General features: G+C 43.7%; 1 protein-coding gene across 3 annotated transcripts in view; it reads left to right on the top strand.

Annotated features, from left to right (window-relative positions):
- Positions 1 to 21,951, top strand: part of mnat1 (MNAT1 component of CDK activating kinase) — a 36,508-nt gene that overhangs the window by 10,765 nt on the left and 3,792 nt on the right. For all 3 annotated transcript variants that reach the window (XM_085391223.1, XM_085391222.1, XM_085391221.1), the window contains 2 exons: positions 816 to 947; positions 12,880 to 13,001. In XM_085391223.1, coding sequence (XP_085247349.1) covers positions 816 to 947; positions 12,880 to 13,001 — 254 coding nt within the window. The remainder of the gene's footprint in view (positions 1 to 815; positions 948 to 12,879; positions 13,002 to 21,951) is intronic.

Raw genomic sequence — 21,951 nt, 5'->3', positions numbered from 1 at the left:
GCTCTCCTGAGCTCTGACATCTGTACGGCCCTGTGGCCACTAGGCTTGCTATTCTTATGTGGGAACACTCACATACATTACATCAACAAATACATTTAGACTGCATGTTGCCGTTTCCCGGAGTGGCTAACTAATCAATAAAACACATCAGTAGGAAGTTGAAACACACTAGATTATTGTTCTTCTCTAATACAACATGTACTCTACGCTGGATTCACATTTGTTGTCTGCCATTTTATTTCACTCATTTGAGTAAAATGTGTCAGTTCTTATGGTCAGAAGAGGACCCATAGTATGGAAACTGATTTAACTGTTACTGACAATATTGATAAATAGCGCCAAAAGCTCTAGACTGTCCCACCTTTATAGTTCACCCCATCAAAAATGTCCTACCTCTACAGTGAACAATGTGTCCAGGCTTGTGTTCTTAGATCTATGCGCTTGGCAATACTCCACTGAAGAAATTGAAACGTCCGACCTTGCATTTAATGGAGGTGAAGACGGCGCAGTGCACTTGAAGCGGCGTCCCCTGACAGCGGCACAGTTTTGCTAATACGACTTACTAAAGTTTTGTGGCAGCTGGCCTGAAAGCAGCCCATGCTCATGGTAATGGTAAATGGCCTGTATTTATATAGCGCTTTACTAGTCCCTAAGGACCCCAAAGCGCTTTACATATCCAGTCATCCACCCATTCACACACACATTCACACAATGGTGACCCAGCAATGGGTGGGATATGTTCAATGAACTACTGCGTTACATTTCACACACTAAGATTAATACTTACAAAGTCTATATACGTTTTTTGTCTCCAGGAGCAGTCTCAGCTTCCTGCCACCCTTTTACTCGCTCAACACAAAGTTCGCGCTGCCCAGCTTGAGACCCAGATAGAGCAGCAGAAACAGGCTGTGAAGCCCACCAGTCTGTTTTCAACTGGAATCCATATGGTAAGTGCAACAGTCATATTGTAGTTTTCTACTTCTCTTTCCATCCTGAATGTGTGTTATTTACACACACAGGAAGTGATATGACTTATATGGTCATCAAGGAGCTGCTAATTCAAAGAAAAGCAGCTTTTGAGGAGGATGGAGCCAAAAGTGCTCGTTTCAGCCTGACAATGAATGGAGGGGTTGTATCATGAGCTAAGTAAGGATAATTTCTGTGCTATAAATCATGGACTGGTTTTCCAGCGAAGTTCAAGAATAAAAATATGGAGCTCTAGATGGAGCACAATAGGTCCCATTTAAATCCTGAGAGTTCGATAATCTGGGAAGGTTTTTTCCCTCGCTTACAATTGTGGTTGTTTAGAACAGCTTTAATTCTTTTTTTTCTTTCCACTGTGGTTGGGCAACACATCACACACACAAAAACGACTGCTTTTCATACAAACCCCTGGACTAAGTTTGCTTGTTAGCATACGTCCAACAGACTAAACTTTGCTGCTCTGAACTTATGTTGCAAAGATCTAAGACAAGCAGCAAAACAGTGAGAGCAAAATGAGCATCAATCAAGTTTTAAGAGGCAGTTAATACACATAGTGACATGCCTCTGCTCAGTGCGATTAAGGTGAATCTGAACTGTTGAGGTCATTAGTGTCAAAACTTTACACGGATTGCTTGTTGACAATAGTGTGTCATACATGGCCACGCTTTGAAAAGGAGGATGTTCCTCCATGTTTGGTGCTTCTTCAGTGTGGGAAGAGGCCCTCACCTCTTCATTCATGTCATCACATTCCTCTGGGTGTGCAGTAGGTCCCACAGAGAGCGAGATAAAGCATGTGGGCTCAGGGTTTCGGCCACTCTGAGCTTGCAGCTTTGTACGCACCGTGTCTGGAGGGACCTTCCATTTGGCTGTAGCTCAGGTTTTCAGTCGTTTATTTTCATTTTACTGCGATGAGATAGGCTGTGTCATCATCCCCACCCCTTTCACAGCAACCCTCATGAGGCATGGTTGTCTTCCCACAGTTCAGTGGTGCGTGGGAGAGATATCTGCTTAGCACTCACCTCAGCTCAAGCTGAAGCAAGGTTTTGACATACTTGGGTAGAACCGAACTCTATTTTTGAAGAAAGGACTATCTCATAAAGCAACACTCAAAGTATTGAACTGAGCTATACGGGGGGATTCAGTACTCTCACTTTCACCTCCTTAATATACAGCGTGAAGTTAAAAGTTGCTGATGGAGAGAGAAACTGCATGATTATGTTGCTCTTGGCTTGTTCTGTGCATGTTTTTCCTTGCTTCTTTCTCCCCATTTCTCCTCATCTTCCCATCCCTGTGCTCTTGTTGGTGGAGTAGAGTTCTTCCCATGCATCTGCTGTTGGACTTGAGAGACTTGAGTCAGGGGAATGTGTGGGTTTGGATTTCCCTTCACCTCAGTCCATAAGAATGACTTCTGTTTGACTTGGTGGGGTTTCAGCACAGAGCGGCAGATTCCTGGAGATTGCTGGAATTCATTTATCTGCTAGGTTCTGGTCCCTCGCTCCAAACAGGGTTTCAGTTTTTCTTCAGCAGAAATTAGGAGAGACAAATATAAAAACACACTTTTTTAAAAGCTGGGCCACATTTCTATGATTTTGCTTTGAAGCACGACTAATATGTGCCAATCTCTTTACTGTGATATCATGTACTGTTATAATGATTAGTCATTTTTGTAATTTTCAAGCATAAATGGCTCCGGTTTCCTTGGACCCTTTTTTTCTATCACGAGAAGGAAGTCTTATATTTAAAAAAGCAATTTTAAAGGTATTTGCTTTAGGCCTGGAAAACTTTAACAGTTTTCCCAAACTGCTTAGAAATATCAATCAATGAAGTATTCATTAGTACAAGTCCTGTTATCGCTTGTGAAATACACTGACAAATACGAAACAGTTTCATGTGACAGTGATGAATGGGCTTGGAGCACATTTTTGACCTCTTGATTTTTTTCATTTGGATGTTTTTGCCGAGGTGACGTTCACCAGTCACAGGAGCACAAATGTGCGGCGCCCCTGACTCTCTGTACCCACAACCCCCCTCTCTATACTGTCACCTTAACGGTATTTCAGCCAGCTGTTTCATCCGTGGCCAAAGTGAGCCGTCACCAGAGGAATGACATATCTGCCTGTCTTTGGGCTGGAAATTGGGGATGCCAGTTATTCCTCAGCTTCCTAGTCGTTCCGGACTTTATTTAAAGCGTGATCTAATATTGCACCTAGTTGTGATATGTTGTCAACTGGAAACACGCATGGAGACATCTCAGCCATGCTGGCTCTGTTCTTTGCCAGAGTGATTTTCTCGGAGTTCGTGAAGGGGACTCCAACCTTGGCCCTGATGTTTCTGGTTATGCACTACCATTGCTGTTGAGCGGACGTTTGAGGAAGTTCACCAATCCTCAGGGAAAGTAGTCTTATTCCAGGTGTGATTTTGAAGTGGGATGGGCCTGGTCTTGCCTTAGGAATGGTCTGAAATCACTCACTAATCCTTTACTTTGTAGGGACTCTATTGAAGCATGAGACACACATTACCCGTGTGTGGATGCGCACACACATATAAATCCCTCCTTAGCCAACCTGAGTAAACATCCTTTGAAGAATAAAGTGTCTTTTAAAATAGATGTCCGCTGATATCAAAAGAAACACTCTGTGTGGGCGGGAGGTGACTATTCGCTGTTTAAACAGGTTGCTTGTTGTAGTCTGACACATAAAACGAGCCTCAGTGCCAAGCTTAATGACAAGAGTCACAATGCTCGGCACCTGCTCTGACAAAATCAGAGGGTAATAATTAGCATACAAATGACATCTACTTTGATTTTATTGTACTCTTGCGTGCTTGCTTTATTTGTACCTGTACATTTTCTTATATTTTCCGGTGAAACAGTGTGTGTGTGTGTGTGTGTGTGTGTGTGTGTGTTTGCAGTTGGGAATTTTTTTTTTTTTTTCCCCAGCTGCTACAGTGTCCCATTCCTGAAAGCATTTTGACTGATGGGGAATCTTTCCACCTTGGGGGCAGCTTTCAGCGCCATCTTAAATGAAAGGTCCCAGGTTCCTGCGCTGCTGGGGCCCAATCCCCTCCTCACAGGCAGGAGAGCAGCTGACATACCTGACGGGGCCGGCATGGGCACCTAATGAAAGCAGGAGGCAAGAACACACATAAACAAAAGTGGAACTCACACACACAATCGGCTAAATGTGGGTGGAAAGTTTATACCTAAACATTGACGTGTAGCTGGCTGAAATAACCTCGGGTCCTCTCTGGCTGTAGTCCATTCTACTCTTAGGCTGTGGAATTTGAATACCACAGAAAACACAAGCAAACACAAACACACACAGACATGCTGTGAGCTTGTTTGCTCAGGCCTGTTTCACTTGGTTAAGTTGTCCTCTAGGGTGACCTCTGCGCAGTAGACGCACTTGTCAGCGCTGTGCCGGCTCTGCTTTACTTCGCTCTGGCAGACTGGCCCAACCTGTTTTGCCTGCAAGTTTGTCGCTTTATACTTAATGCAACCCCCACTCGCTCTTCTTCAGTGTTATCTTTATATCCCTTATTCACAAATTTTTACAGATGCAGGTAAATTATGTTGTTTATACTGAGATTGTTGACCTTGCAGCATTCAAAAACCAAAGGTGACATGTTTTATGTGGGAGAGTGCACAAACTCTGTCCTTTGGCCTTTTCCTTTATATTGGACTGCTGGCACGCAGGGTTGAAAGCGCTGGCGTGGGGGGGTCACCTCAGGGAGAACCGTCAGCCCTGATTGGCACCAGCACATGTGGGCATTCACACCTCTGCCCCTGGCCCCGGCTTGGCCCTGTTTAGGTTGGCCTCAGCAGCCCTTGGGCAAGCTGCTTCAGCCCAGCCCAGCGGAAAAAGAAGTTGTCAGCTTTAGGGGCTTTGCGCTGGGGCAGCTGCCACTGGTCAGGCAGTTATATTTAAACTTGTAAGGCAAGTTGAGGCACTGTATGAGAAGCAGTTTTACACTTGCTACTTGCTGCTTAGTGGGCTGCTGGGTAGCCCAAAGCTCTTTATCCATACAGAAGCACTGGCAGCACCAGTGCGGAAGGTGGAAGTGAGGACTGGAGTTGGGCTGGGACTAGCCTGGCCCTGAACTGTGGTTATTATTTTTTATCCCCTCTGCAAAACCAACCACTGTTCCCCCTTTTCCATTGTTCTCATTATCAGGATTTGCATTAGCGCCGAGTGCCTCAATGGCTTTGGAGCTGTGGCTTCCCAAATCCTCGGGGACCACATGAGTGTATGTGGTTGTGTGTGCGAGTGCGTGGATGTTGTGGGAAGGTGCTGATGGAGAGGTTAGTCTCAGCAACCTTGATGTGTCCTGCTGAGCTGCAAAGTCAAGGGAGAGAGTGGGATGGGCGGGGAGTGCTGACGATTGTTCCGTGTGTGTGTGTGTGTGTGTGTGTGTGTGTGTGTGTGTGTGTGTGTGAGAAGGGGTCTTGTGACCCACAATCTGAGCCGTTGACCAATGAGCCTTTTGGATTAAAGTTTGGCATCGTTAACGCTGTATAAGATCTTCTTCTTTAGCCTTGTTTGACCGCAGTTCTCACATTTTAAATCCTATTCTAATCATACTTTAGCATTGATGGTCAGTGCCAAGTAATATTATAGCTTAATATGCCATTAAAACATATTTTTTTGTGAATCCTTTAATGACACATTCTAGTACTTTCAAAGTTATGTGACTTTTATGAGAGTCCTATAAAGTTACTTTAATGTTTACCTATATTTTTAGGTTTCAGGCGCGATTTTTCTACTTTTGGGTCTCTATGATGTCAGTAATTAGGATTATTTTTTTACCTTTATTTGTACAGGTAGTTCCACTGAGACTCAATGTGTCATTTACAAGCGACACCTACATCAGACAAACATATTAAAATTGCAACAATAAAATAGTCAACGCACAAATGTTTACACAGTCAAAAACAGGAACAAGTTCCCAGTGATGGTTTTGCAAGTTCATTTGTACATCTTTTAAAGTCTGCAAGTCAAATCAGTATTCCATGTGTTCTTTCATGTACTCAATGAAGACGGGGCAGAAAAGGCTCTGTAACATACACAGCTACTTTAGTAAAGTCCATTAATGAAACTACCCCCTAAAAACAATTCCCGCTAAATAAATACTTATGTGTAATGTTAAAGCACAATATCAGCCTGCACACCTGTTACCTGCATCAGTTAACGGATAGACACCTGCAACAGTTTTACTTGGAATTGGTTGTGGTACAACCGGATAATGTTGAGGTACAAATTCAGGGTAAGTTGAAGTACTCCCGTTGGCATGACGGTGATTTTCTCAAATCATCCTCCCCTGCGGTTTTATTAAGATTGATGGCCTCCAGAGTTTCACTTTAATGCCACAGGGGTATTATATGAGCCTTAAAACCAGTTACATGCTCAAACTTGTAATACACTGTGTTGTATAGGTAGGAGGATGGGCCTCCATAATGATAAAACCAGATGTTTATTTTGGCTCTTGCTGGGGCGTTGTTTCAATAGCCCCTTAGTCCCTCAGCCATTTCATTCAGTTTTTTTTTTCTCTTTCAAAGCATTTTGTATGTACTACAAGTCATTCATTTACACATTTCTGTAAATATAATTAGAAGTCGCTATGTTTGCGTGGACATCTTTAAAGGCTGCTTTTGTGGGTGCTGATGCATCTGTGCCAGTTTTCAAGGTGCCCTTGCAGAGGAATGTAGAAGAAATTTCCCCAGAATGGGGGCTGGGTCTGTTGTGTCTGCCACTTAAAAAAAAAAAAAAAAAAAAAAAAAAAAAAAAGGTGGTCTGATTTACTGCTCTTCAGCCATCTGCAACTGCCAATTTGCTGCTCTTTCTTTACCACACCACCACTGAGGAGTTTTCTTCTTCTGCTTCTCCTTCCACCTTCCCTTTGTCCCAGTGCATCTCATTGAGTGCGCAGTAGGGGAGTTAAGCAGTGCTGAAAGTTTGAAAGAAGATGGATGAACAGTCTGAAAGAGTGCAAAAGAGAGTGAGAGTGACTGGGATTGCGTTCATTGGTCTGGATTTCATTAGCCTGTGGTGGGGCTCCTCTGCGTTGGATGAATGGATAGGATGGTATAACAGAGCACTGGTACCTCAGGGTACAAGGTTGAATGAAAACCATGGAGAAGTGTGTGCCTAGTGCTTTAAAGGAAACAGCGTTTATACACTAGCAATGCAAATATATTATATTGTTTTTTCTAATTTACTTGCATATATTAGGAATTTACAGTTGACAATCTGGCCAAGAACAGATACCCAGCAGTTTTTTGGCATCCCTTGATGAAAGAAGAGAAAAATATCGTTTAACTGACAGTGACATCATAAGGAAATGTTTTGGTGTGATTTGATATTTAGTTTTCATAATTTCTTCTGTGGAAAAACCCACTTTTAAAAAATTTATTGCTGTTTTATTGCTTTTAATGTGCTGCAACTGCCGTTATCCCTGTTGCCACCCACACCTTCATGTGTAAACCACAGCTGAATGCAACAGGTTTAGACTCGTTCTGTTAAAATAATTGAAAGTTATTCTGGGAAGCAGGATTTTGTGAAACAGATGAGATCCATCTGTTTAACTTCCTATAGGTAAATGTAATATGGGGTGGGGGGTGGGGTTGTTTTTATTTTATTAAGTTAGCCCATAATGAATTCAATATCTGGATTATTTTATGGATCGTAAGGGAAAAATGATGCTGGCCTAATGTGGTCGGAGGTGAATGAATGGTGGTTAAATAATTGTCAGGATAGATATATTTATTTTTGAAGTGTATTTTATGATAAGTTGCAGGGAATTTAAAAAATAAAATGCAAAATACACTACGTAGACAAAAGTCTTGGTCCACACCTCTTCCTTTTTCAGTCCCATTGCCACATGTGTGTAAAAGTACGTAAAAAGAAGCCAATGCTGTGCTAACTATATGCAACTACAGTGGGGCAAAAAAGTATTTAGTCAGCCACCGATTGTGCAAGTTCCCCCACTTAAAATGATGACAGAGGTCAGTAATTTGCACCAGAGGTACACTTCAACTGTGAGAGACAGAATGTGAAAAAAAATCCATGAATCCACATGGTAGGATTTGTAAAGAATTTATTCGTAAATCAGGGTGGAAAATAAGTATTTGGTCACCTCAAACGAGGAAAATCTCTGGCTCTCACAGACCTGTAACGTCTTCTGCAAGAAGCTTTTCTGTCCCCCACTCGTTACCTGTATGAATGGCACCTGTTTAAACTCATCATCTGTATAAAAGACACCTGTCCACAGCCTCAAACAGTCAGACTCCAAACTCCGCCATGGCCAAGACCAAAGAGCTTTCGAAGGACACCAGGAAAAGTATTGTAGACCTGCACCAGACTGGGAAGAGTGAATCTACAATAGGCAAGCAGCTTGGTGTGAAAAAATCAACTGTGGGAGCGATCATCAGAAAATGGAAGACATACAAGACCACTGATAATCTCCCTCGATCTGGGGCTCCACGCAAGATCTCATCCCGTGGGGTCAAAATGATCATGAGAACGGTGAGCAAAGATCCCAGAACCACACGGGGGGACCTGGTGAATGACCTGCAGAGAGCTGGGACCAAAGTAACAAAGGTCACCATCAGTAACACACTACAACGGCAGGGAATCAAATCCCGCAGTGCCAGACGTGTTCCGCTGCTGAAGCCAGTGCATGTCCAGGCCCGTCTGAAGTTTGCCAGAGAGCACATGGATGATACAGCAGAGGATTGGGAGAATGTCATGTGGTCAGATGAAACCAAAGTAGAACTTTTTGGTATAAACTCAACTCGTCGTGTTTGGAGGAAGAAGAATACTGAGTTGCATCCCAAGAACACCATACCTACTGTGAAGCATGGGGGTGGAAACATCATGCTATGGGGCTGTTTTTCTGCCAAGGGGACAGGACGACTGATCCGTGTTAAGGACAGAATGAGTGGGGCCATGTATCGTTAGATTTTGAGCCAAAACCTCCTTCCATCAGTGAGAACTTTGAAGATGAAACGAGGCTGGGTCTTCCAACATGACAATGATCCAAAACACACCGCCCGGGCAACAAAGGAGTGGCTCCGTAAGAAGCATTTGAAAGTCCTGGAGTGGCCTAGCCAGTCTCCAGACCTCAACCCCATAGAAAATCTGTGGCGGGAGTTGAAAGTCCGTGTTGCTCGGCGACAGCCCCAAAACATCACTGCTCTCGAGAAGATCTGCATGGAGGAATGGGCCAAAATACCAGCTACTGTGTGTGCAAACCTGGTAAAGACCTATAGTAAACATTTGACCTCTGTTATTGCCAACAAAGGTTATGTTACAAAGTATTGAGTTGTATTTTTGTTATTGACCAAATACTTATTTTCCACCCTGATTTACGAATAAATTCTTTACAAATCCTACCATGTGGATTCATGGATTTTTTTTTTTCACATTCTGTCTCTCACAGTTGAAGTGTACCTCTGGTGCAAATTACTGACCTCTGTCATCATTTTAGGTGGGGGAACTTGCACAATCGGTGGCTGACTAATTACTTTTTTGCCCCACTGTATATGCAGAGCTTAAACCTCCTCTGCCATTAACATCAGCACAGAAACTGGAGTGTGAGCTTCATGGCCGAGCAAATCCTTTAGGTGTAATGTGAATGTGGCCAAGTATTTTTGTCCTAGAAAACATGATGCTGATGAGATATAGCATAATAATAGTGATTAGAGCTGGGCGATAGAACGATAACGATATGTATCGCGATATAACTTTTACTCGATAGAGAAATTAAGCTATCGCGATAGACCTCGCCGCTCTTGTCCTCTTAAAAAAAAAAAAAAAAAGGTCAGCCGATCCAAATTCAGTAGCGCAGAGCCGAACCAATCACAGCCGCAGCGTCACGTCGCGTGACTTGTTACGTACAGCACAAGTGCCAAGCCGCACGTGTGTTTGTTTGGGAAGCAGCCAGCGGGTAATGGAGCCAGCGCATAATGGAGGAAATGAGTGTGCCGACTAGAAAAATCAACCGAGCGTGACCGAAGAGAAAACAGATGATGGTTCCAATGCCGGAGAGATTGTCGAACGGAAGAGCCATAGAAGTCCCGTAGTGTGAAGGTATTTCGGCTATTTCAAGTCTGACAAAAAACAGAGTAGCGTGCACTGTAAATTGTGCCGAAAGCAAGTCTGGAAATACAATAAACTGGTGCATGCGTCACACTGTGCGCCACGTTATTGTTTCGGTGAAATGAATTTCTACAATACTGTTAATTCTACTCTCTGCAGTGTTTAAATGCTTACATACACACACAGTTACTGTCCCTCCACACATACGACTCGGTTCTGCTTCTATGCCCCAGCTTTGTTTACTTTTTCCCACCGAGGCTTCTAGACTTCTGATTGGCGAACATTTCTGCACGGTTAGGAATCTAGCGCCACCTGCTGCTTTGGCATGTTCATAGCAGCGTTTTCCTTCATTTCTGCCTTTATGTGTGGACGGGATTATTTTTCAAAACGAAAACGGAAAATCTCCGTTTTCAAAAACACCCGTGTACGTGTGGACGTAGCCTCAGTCTCTGACTGGAAGCGCTAATTCATCATTCGGCTTTTGTCAGACTAAAGTAACTGTTAAAACTGTTTGAAAAGCTCAGCTATACAACAAGGAGAGATTGAGAATTTCCTTTTAGTTCTCAGTTTATTTGATATTGACAAAAGTTAGTCAGTTTTGTCTGTTCTTCTGTAAAACAAACTAAGATTTATTTTTAGAATTAATATTTTGTTTCTAAGTGAAATTGACAGTTTAGTCTGTTTCATTTGTTCTATTTTGAAACTTAAACGCTTTAGCGGCTGCCTTTTGTGTAGTTTGCAATATTTGCCTTTATTTAGCTGAAAAAGTCTCATGTTCCTTAAGTACATCTACCCTGTTGAACTTATTATGGGAAATAAATATTTAAAAACAAGCTGCTGATTATTTCACATTTTACTTGTGAGCAACGGCACATTTAAATCTTACAAATATAGTTATTTGGCTTATATCGTGATAGATATCGTTATCGCCTGAAATGAAAAAAACATATCGTGATATGAAAAAATCTCATATCGCCCAGCTCTAATAGTGATAATGATTATGATGATGATAATAATGAAAAGAAGAAGTATAATAATAATATGCAAAACGACAAACTTCTTGAATCTTGAAAAATAGATAAATAAAGCTGAAGTTTATTTTAATGCTCTCATGCAATGTTGTACTCATCTGCTGTCTTTCTGTATTTCAATAACTGTTGTTACTTATCTCTCCTACTTTTCTTTTTGGTGAACATCTTTCAGTAGGGTTGCATTTATCGTTCTGCGCTGCTCTGAGTTGTCCGTTTTCAGCATTTAGGCGCGCGACAACATCCTGTTTATCTGTGCCAAGATGATGAGGTGGTGAAATATCAAAAACCTCTTTATTCAGAATTTCTGTGTAAAAGTTGCGTTGAGGCTGCTGCATCTCCAAAAGCATGTACAGATTCTCAAATTCTTTTGGTTGCGTCTTTCTTAAGCTAAAAGACATAATCTTGTGCATGCCTGTCTGTTAATGTGACTGCATGCAGTTCAGACTTGCACTGTTGAATCTGATAGGTTTGTCATTCAGACATGAAGCGGACCAGTTCAGATGCTGTCAGATTAATGGGGGGAAAAGTGCACATATGAAAGCACCTTTATTGGGACCTGGAAGGAAACTCTGCATGTGTTGTCATCTCATGTCTTTGGTGCTTTTGTAACTTCCAGCTCAGGTTTTGGTTGCTCTATTTCCCCCGTGTCTGCGCTCATATGGGTCAAAGCATGTGTGAAGGCAGGCAGTGTGAGGCCGCAGGGCACATGTTACTCGTTTAGTTTGGTTTTCATCGACTCCCCTCTGTGTTCTGTTGTTTATACTCCCCCCACTACTTTTTTTTTCTCTTCTTGGCTTTCTCTCTTATCTTTTTATCTCTCCTTTGTCTCTGAGGTCCTTCGCTGCACTCTAAAATAGTTCATGTTTGTTTAAACATCATCCTTTTTAATTCCAGGTTTGTTTCATGAATCAGGCTTGTCTTATGAGTCTCATTACTTTAATGCTGGAGAAAACATAGCGGTCGGATGCTGTGTGGAAATTCCCCTTTGATGGCAGAGCCCCAAATCGAACAATGCTGCAGTATCCCGAAGAAGTCTCGTATTTCTTACTCGATCTGCACGGTCAAGAGCATTAGGAACTGGAATAGTCTGACTGAAATTTCAGCTCAGAGTAATTATTGATTGGATTAAAAAAAAAAAATTAAACAACTTTTATAAGATTTACAAGCGTTTGTAATTTGAACATATTTCAGTCGGAGGCAGCTTTGACGGACATAGTTTTAGGTGAAACCACGCTAAAATAATCACAACTCAACCCACAAACAAAGCATTTCCTCCACACTACATTTATACATTATCAGCCGATTTCTCTTTGGTGGTTTTATGGAGCAAGCCAATAGCCATTTTTGAACCAAAGTACACTTGCTTTGTTATCAGGAATTGCATTTCGGCCGACCACAATTTTCCTGAATGATGTTCTCATCCCTTTTTTTTTTTTTTTTTTTTTTTTTTTTTGTGTGTCCTGTTCAGTTTCCAAAACTATTTGACTGCTAAAAACATGTTCAGTCACTGTCCTGCCTCAGTTTCTCCTCCAAACCGCCGTTGCCGGGGGAAAGTGAAAATGTTGTCAGACAGAACTTCTATTTCCAAACCAGTCTGTCAAGAACCAGTGGGTGCTAATGCTGCGGACTGATTGACTTTAACCGTATTCCAAACAATTTTTGTGTGTTTGCGCCATAGCCATAAAGTTTCCAGGGTTGCACGATGCGCCGAGACAATGACGATTATTTCCCGTCTTGAATGACGTGCCTCTTTTGTGTTTTTCTTTCAGCGACAGACGGTGTCTCTCCAGCCTGTTACCAAGATAGAGGATGTTCTTTACCACTACAGACCCCTCCAAGTTGAAACCTATGGACCCCCGGTGCCTGAACTGGAGCAGCTGGGCAGACTCGGGTACAGTTATTTACTCAGTCTCATTTAGTCTCAAGAACTCTGAAAATGTGGATTTTCTTTAAGTTCTTGAGAAATTTCCTGGAAAGCATTAAGCAATATGGCCGTATGGTATGAATAAAGATAAAGTTATGTCATAGTCAAAATTGTTCAAATATACAAGAGGACTTTATTACCAGTTTATACACAGAATACTGCTGGATTATTGTTTCTAAAATAGAAGTAATGAATTAAAAATGTTTTCAGGAATGATCCCATCAATTTATAGTTCCATGTCAGTTACAGGAAATTACAGGAAATCTTGGGAAGGAAAAAGTATTTGCAATTCATTTAAATTATTATGTTTGAAAAGGTTTTGTTGTAGGTGTAGCGAGTAGCTGCCAGATGAGAGGTCTGCTTGGAAAATCTTGACTCTCTTCTGATTAACTGGGAGAGTGAAAGCAAAGTGAGGGTGGGGAAGGGAGGAGGGAAAGGGAATAACAGCCATCACCCTGCCACAAGCCGCCACAGTGCATCTGCAGGAGCGTCCATTAACACACAGGAAGTGCTTTCCCCGACGGCCCCTTTGGGCCAATCAATCCACGACGCCATTGGTCCACTCCTCACCGAATGTAAGCTATCTATCAGCCAACCCAGCGCCCAGCCGTCTGCACTGCAACTGGCTGGCACTATAGCCTGCCCACACGTTGAGGGCGGCCTGTGTTTATTGGGTGATAGAAGCAAAGTGGGGTTATAGCTTTTTAATTTCAGGGGCAAGCTCAGTGCTTCACTCTAGCAGTAACTTTAATTTGGCTGAGACGTGCATATTAAAGTATAATGTCAGCGTGTGTAGGATAAAGGATTTCTAGTTTTATTGTTCCTTTTTTGTTCAGGAAAAAGTTGCCATTGACTTTTGTTGCACAATCACCTGGAAAAGCACAAGCTGAAGGTGAAACGTTTCAGGAGAGTTTAAGCTGAATAACTGCTGCTTGTTTACATTATGTATTCAGTGAAGTGCTGAGGTTCTACTTCTTTTGGCCAGGCTAATCAATATGCAGATGAAACACATCTCACAATTTTTGCTGCATGCTGGAGCTCAGTGGAAGGAGGAAAAGCAGCCCCACCTCCCCTAGTGTCAGCAGTTCAGGGGTCCAGGAGGACCGATGCTGGAGAGGAAGGACTCTGCCACAGAGATAAATGAGGCTCTGTTCAGTTCAGTGAAGAACACAAGTCCCTTTGGTGCAGGCTGCAGGCAGCGACACAGACAGCCCCCTACAGACAAACCACAATTCCCAAGATGCAATGTGCTGTTAAGTAAAAGAAGGGAATAGTGCTGACATTTCTGCGCTGCTGGCAGTTTGTGATTCAGCTAAGTTGGAGATTTTGCGATGTACATAGACGATCAAGCCTGTATACACACACGCCCACAGGGTGCCCCGTAAATGTGCTGTAGGCTTTATGTCACACACACTCACCTTTTGTTATTGGAGTCCCGGCCTTTTGGCCACAGTGGAACTCTTGCGATGTGGTAAATATTCACAAGTGTGCGTGCACAAGAGAGAGAATGCAGACAGCGTTGAGAGAGTGGAAAGTGAGTCCCCTGTGTAGAGCGTTGGACTACAGCTCCAGTCCTATGACCTGTGAAGGGAATTTGCTTTAATGTGTGACGAGATGTGGATGTGCCTGAGTGTGGATGAGGTAGAAGGGCCTGTGAAGGGGGCAGGTACTTATTTTAAAACACGGCTGTTTGTCTTGGTCAAGGCTCACTGTGACAGCAGCTCCACTGGTAATTTGTCTTGGACACAGCCATCAAGTAAAACTGGAGGATCGAGCTCATACACACACACCCCCCTCCCTGGTGGCCCCGGGGCCTCCAGGGCTCGTCTTTTGCACAGGATGTCCAGTCAACACAGGACTGAGTGGAGCCATGCCTTTTTTTATGTCAACTTGCTCTTTTCTTCTGCACCACATACCCCCCACCCCCCTTCTGAGTGTCTGTCTTTTTCGTCTTGTCCCTTTGCCCCCCAAAAAAACCGCAGGAGCGCAGCACGCCTGCCAGGAAAAAGAAAAGCCACACCTCTTTCACCGTGTCTCCTTCTCTGTCAGCTGTACCTGAATAAATATGAGTTGAAGTGGACTCTTATATTAAAGACAGCTGCCTGGTTATAGGATGCATGTTCAGGGGCCTCCAAAAGTGCCCATTCAGCTTCCACCTCAGCATCTACCCTCTCCGCTCACATATACATATCGCGCTCTACAAACGCTCCTGTCCTGACGTGCATAGGTGTGTTTGATTTGCCACGGAGGATGTGACCCCCACTGTGTGAGGTTTTCTATAATGGCAGCATAGAGCTGCCCATCTCTTTGACTGGCACATACCCTGAGCTTTGCGTGAGCTGTCAGAGTTATGAGTAGACTGTGAATGTAACGCTACAGCCTGTACTCCAAATGTCCTGCCATGGCTCCTTGCTTTTATGTTGAACAGTAAAAGCCTTTAATAAACAAAATCAAAGTAAAAGTAAATACCGCTTTGGAGACACAAACAGTAACATATGATGTTTACATTGACATGGCTGCGATATGAATCCCAGCACACAGCACTGTGGGACTCGAGTAGTAGCTGTTAAACTCCTGCCGCCAGCTGACAGCCATAACCTTCAAACAAATGGATACATCACAATACACAGCACCTCAAAGACACGTTTACATTACACTTACAATAAGTTTTTGTGCATGAGCTCTTGGAGGCAAATGCTGGGGGTTCCAAAATAAAAAATATTATATTTTTGTTTTGCGTATGTAGATGAGCATCTGGATCTGAGTTTGTTCTCTACCAGAATACTTTTTAAGCGCTGACTGTGCAGGCGATGAAAGACTGACTGGGATCTTGGACAAGGACAAATCATATGGGGGGAAAAATAGGGGAAAGAGAAATTGGCTGCGGAGCGCTGAAAAAATGTGACTCAAACCTCAAGTGCTGACAATGAAAGCAATCCAGAACAGTTGTTTGTGTTGGCACAGGGTGCCCTGAAATTAGCCCATCTTTCTCTGACAGAGGTTGCTCAATGCGCTCCGCCAAATGCCAGTGTGTATAATATTTTGAAGTTTTGCCTCCTCCCCCACTCCGCATTGCTTTCTATAATTGGTGGAAAAAGTGAGGTTTTTCTCTGAGAGTGCTTGTCAGGCGTCCGTCTCTTGTCGGTGGGGAGAAGGGGAGCAGCTGAATGGACGGAGTGTTTAGTCTAGCGCTCCTCTCCTGGGGATGCACTTCTCTGCACAAGGAAGCAGTCCAAGGACCACTCTGTCTGAAGGGTTAAATAGGCTTAGGTAGTTTGCTGTGACCTTCATTCATTAACGAAGACAATCAGTCAGTTTTGTCTCCTGAACACTCAAGTTTGAAGTAGATCAATGTTCTCATGGACATACAGTTGCAGGAAGAAGTTTGAGCCTCTTTTGAAATTGCCAGGATTTCTAAATTAGCAGCTAATAAAATGTATCCCGATCCCCACCAAAGTCACAATTACAGACAATTTGATTAAACTAATAACACTCAAAGCCTTTTTCAGACATGCGATACGTAGCTTTGGTGGCTTCTCCGAGCATTTTGTCATTTAGACACTTTGAAGTTAATATGCATGACCGCTTCAGTAACACAGAGAGAGCCATGATACATGAGCAGTATTCACTACACACACTAGATGTACCCCAGCTTTTACAGGGTCACTGTTGTGCTAGCCACTGTAGATAATACAGTCCTGCACTAGTTCATCCAAATCTTATGCTTGTTGACTAATCAGACTTTATATCTGACCTATTAAGACTTCTAAAGTATCCATCAGGCACGCATGATTCTAAATTGACTCTGGCAGATAAATTGCTTAAAAGTCCATTTTAAAAAGCGCTATATGAATGTATGGATAATAGTAGCTTGTAAGTCACACTTGAGTTATACTTTTCATATGTTTACTGAAAACATTAAGTAATCACTTAGTGTGTGGGTTATAAAAAGTAAGTAAACCTTTTGAACATAATAGCATGTAACACCTCACTTAGGAGCCTCTGTCAGGAATTTCCTGTAGCACAAGCGTATTTTGCACCGTTCCTCCCTCTAAAACTGTTTCAGTTCATCAACATTTCTAGGAATTCTTCCTCAGACCACCCCCCTTCAGGTTTAACCACGTTTTCTTTTTTCTTGGCTTGTGTGCCAAAGTTCATCGTTGTCGTGTTGCGTTTACCAACCTGGCTGCTGCCCTGACGTTCTCCTCTAAAACTTTTGTGATTCAGTTTTGAATTCATTTTTCCCTCAGTGATTGCAAAAGGTTTAGACTCCAAGGTAACAAAGAGATAAAACTCGATGCTCCTTCCAACGTGCGGAAATAGTTTGGTGCATTTTTATTTTTTCAAAGCAGATTAATGTTTGTCACACCAGTACATTGTCCCATGAGTACTGTGGAGTATCTGGGTGGTCTGTGCTGCTCTAAAAAAAAAAAAAACCCAAACAAAACAAAAACTTGCAGTTTTTTTGGGGGGGGGTTAAATAAAAACACAGTGAACATAGATTTTTGGCGGGTTTTAAAGTGTCTAGCCGGGACTGTGAATTATTACTCCTCGTTTGAATAAAGAAATGAATAGTATAGCTGTTTGCTGAGAATGTGTTTGTACATAACTGTCTCTTAGCTGAAGCTCAGATCACATTTTATGAGTAATCAATGCAGAAATCCTGGTAATTACACAGGGTTCATGAGCCTTTTCTTGTAACTGCATAGATACACTTGGACACAGAGCAGTAATACATAAATCACTTGTGCACACACACAGAGACTAGCTATGTTTAACATGTACTTAAAGGATGCCTGCTCACTGTTCTGGTTGGAAGCCAGGGGTTAATGGCTCTCTGAGTGATGCTCTCCTTCTGCCTGTGTTCTTTAGCTTTCCACCCATCCCTTGGCGTCTGCGTGTTTATTTGAATAGTGTGTGCATCTGTTTGTTTGTTTGTGTGTTGACTTATACTGCATGTTAAGTGCTTTGGTGGGAGTGAGATATCCAGGATAGTCAATGGTGCCATCACAGCTCTCAGTTACCGGCAGCCAGCTTCTCTAGCCTCTCCCTGCTTGGTTGGCCTGACTCCAGGTCTGAACTCTCAATCTTTCCAGCTCTGGCCTCACTGGCCAAGAGCACAAGCAGTGACCCTGGATTTGGCTCTGGAAGTTAGCAGGGACCACTAAACATGGTCCATTGAGTGCTTTTGAATCCATTTCTGCCATCGCTAAATTAGAGAATATGAGGTTTACATTGCATACAAATCATTCTTTTCCTTTCCCTGCTTTCCTTTCTCACTCTGCGATGAAAGTGCAAGTCAGCCATGATATTTTTCTTTTTCTCTCAATATGCAGAGGCGAGGCGCTCCAGAGGAATCTGTAGAAACAGCCATGAATAGCTTTACCATGTAACCCAGATTCTCTGAGCCCTGCAAGGCATATATCCATCTGATGGGTCAGGAAGGGCCAGGGGGTGGGGTCAGAGGTCACTGACCGTGGGGGACTGAGGTGCAGCACCAGGATGTCAGGGTGCTGAGACTGACAGGAGGAGAATGATGGCACCTTGGAGAGACTCTCGTATGCTGGGCCACAAATAGTCATAGACCCTCACACTCTCTCCCACACAAACACAGCTTTGATGCTTTAAGTTATGAGCCGGAGAGTGAGGCACCAGTGAGTGTGACCTCAGATGAACTCTTTTGAGAGCAGTGGGCTTTGATCTACTTTTACTACTATTAGATAATGTCTCAAGGCCCATATTTTGCTCTCACTGCGCCAATTACAATATTCTCTGACGCTGCCAAACAATACCGTTTATGGGAAACGGTTTATTTTGCTCTTGCATAACAGTGGGACTGTTTCTCAAATACCTTGGAGTTGTCACCATAACATAAAGGTGGACCTGGTTTCCCAGAGATCTCCTATACGACACAGTCAATGCACGTGCCATTGTCTTGTTACTAGATCCAGCATTGCTAGTAACGATATAGTTCAATGAAGTGCTTCAACGACCGTTCAAGTGTTTCTACAGCTTAGATCTGATAGCTTGACTGCAGCCATGAGACACAGATTTAAAATTTGCATAACCAAAAGAGAGTATAAAAGTGTGGGAGCCTGAGGCCAGCTATTTGACTTGCAAACCTGTCTGTGTCAACAGAATGCCCCATCTTTATTTAGAGCACATATCCACCACCTTACTTAGGGTCCAAGTTCCTTGCACACACAGATGCGTACACTTCTTGTTACTAACTATATCAGAAACTGAGTGGAGTGTGGCCACCGTCTGATTCACCACCAGCCAACACCCAGACCATTATCCTGTCTGCCTCAGTAAACAGACCATTAACAGACAGAGCTGGAGGAGGCCACATCACTATTGTTTTCCCTCCCATAGATCTGTGCAAATATTGATTTTCTCTTGAAGTATGAGGCAAAATAAGCATGCACTGTAGTTGACTAGAAGCTTTTTAGTTGCGGGTGAGTCATTTCTGACCCAAAGAGCGGGCGGAAACGGAGGGAGCGTAACAGAACGACCGAAGGGGGAGGTCCGTTTGTCTAGTGTGTATTCTGGTCATTCGAAAGAGGCCTGCTTTTAGTGTTATTGTTTCCCCTCTGGAGGCAGACCAGCAGTCTCCTTGTGAGATCAAGCCAGGCCAGGCCCAGTCAGGCTACTCGCTGCCAGCAAAGGAGACAACAACAAGCAGGGAACTCCAAGGATAACAGCCTCTCTTGCTTTCAGATTTATTTGTATCACAGCCTAGCGGCGGCAGGGTCAACACCCAGTGGAGGGTGAGGTGATGTCTCCTGCCTATTTTAACACACTGATCTCTGTAGTGGTTTGCATCCATGCACTGTCTAGAGTTGCACGCTTTGATTTTGAGTCTGATGGGGCTCATAACTATGCATACACACAGACTGACTGGAATTCTGCGCCTCTCCTCTGCTCTTCATCCCTGGGGCAAAGGGTCCAGTAATGTACAGGGGGATTAACTGGCTCATTTTTCCCTCTTAAGAGCTGGAGAAACAAAACAAACTCCTGTCATGTGGGGCTTAGCTGTGGGGACTTGCCACACACACCTCAGGGGAGGAGGTACTTCTCCACTGTGACGTATGAATTAAACCCTCCTCCTGTGGTACCTTTCCTTTTCCTTTTTTTCCTTCTGTCTCTCCCTCTTTATTATTTTCTTGTTTTTCTTCCTAATTGAAATCCTCTTTGCCTTTTTACCAGTGCCTCGGGGTCTTTTGTAACTGATAACTGCATACGAGACCGCACCCCCCATGGGAAAAGGCTTTTCTTCCTCTGTGTATCAGTGATCTATCCACTGAATGTTACATCCAACTGTCAAGGCTCCTTTTGCTCTGTGTATGGGTGTGTCTTGTGCTAGCAGCCATTCACTGGTCAGCATATGTGCTTCCATTGTGTACAGCCCCATTTGGTTAACGATGACACTGATGTCATGTCATTATCCTCCCCTCTCCCTCTTTCTTCTTCTAAGCTTTCCAGGGGGCAAAGTTATCAAGTGGCAGCTCGGGAGACAAAAGAAAGATGGTGTGTGTGTGTGTGTGTGTGTGTGTGTGTGTGTGTGTGTGTGTGTGTGTGTGTGTGTGTGTGATGCTTATACACTTCTCAAGGCTGCTGCAATTAATTGTGAAGGTGGCGGCCTAGCCAGTCAGCCAGCCTCTATTGCCCCCATCAGGTTGGATATAGGAGGTGCAGGGCCAAGATCTAAGAGCTCAAGATGAGTCGTGACAGGTGATGGCTTAGTCCAGGAAGTGTGGCTGAATTTGGGCAGAAGTTGCACTATCTGCTTTTATGGTGGCCACCTCAGCAATGCTGCCCTTCATAATGAAAACAAGCGCACCTCTTAATTATCACTGATAGCAACAAGCTGCCTTCTCGAGGACAGGCTGTCAGTCACTCCACACGAGAATGTATTTCTATAAGCGTTAATGTCAAGTGTCACCCAAAGCTTCTGTTAACACTCTAAACATGGTCTCTCCTTAAGAAGGTAAGTGTTAGCAATACTCTCCTCCCTCTCCTCCTCTCTTGTGGGATGCAGAGACTATCAGTGGTGATGATAAGACGCATGATAATGGATAAGAGGTTTGTATGCGTCTGAGGATATGACGTAACCGCACTGAGCCCCCCTCAGACACACTCACGGAGCACAACTTGAGATAATCTGGTAGACGGTGGATAGAATAATGGCCGAGGATCTCACTCACACACACTTGCATGTCCCAGAGGAAGCTGCATTCAATGGAAAAGAGTGTGACCTATGACCCACAGTGATGAAAGACTGCTGTTGACAGATATAGTATACCTGTGAGAGTTCTCTGTGTTTGGCTTGTCTGCGGGGGTTTTGTTTCGTAGACCACAGCCTGGACCAATTCACACATTCTCCTCTGGTTTAAAAACTCGGCTCCAACGGTTCGCTTTCGGTATCGATACAAACAGCTCTGCCGTTGGATAAACATGTATTCAAGCACATGTGAATCACGTAGACGCGTACACGGGGGGCATGAGCACGCATCGCACATCCACACAATGCGCTCAGTGTGCTGTGTGTCTCTCACAGGGGTACATTTTCTCTCAGGGCAGAGTGTAGGGAAGGAGGGGCAGATTGAGCAGCAGTGCTGTGAGTGAAACCAGAGCTGCCTGAGGAATGCAGGGGGTGTTTTGGGAGGACTGGAGAGTGGAGTTTAGTGGGTGAAGGTGGAGGTGGGGGGGTGGTGACTCGAGGGGTTGGATGGGTGATTAGGGGGTGACAGCTGAGTGCTGACCCCTCTATAATGACAAATCATCTGGCAGGTGTGTGGTTCTGTACAACACCCCCCCCCCCCCCTTACCCACCCAAACTCCCATCATTCCCAGGCCAGGAATCCTCAACTGCTGCTGCCGGAGCAAAGCGCTAAAGGAAGACTTCCGGACATTC

Source organism: Rhamphochromis longiceps, linkage group LG19 (genome assembly GCF_057381845.1).
Source record: "Rhamphochromis longiceps isolate RC_006_pf linkage group LG19, R_longiceps_female_GT1.1, whole genome shotgun sequence".
Classification (NCBI taxonomy): Eukaryota; Metazoa; Chordata; class Actinopteri; order Cichliformes; family Cichlidae; genus Rhamphochromis; species Rhamphochromis longiceps.
Note: the sequence above shows the minus strand (reverse complement) of the source record. Positions and strands in the feature narration are given on the sequence as shown.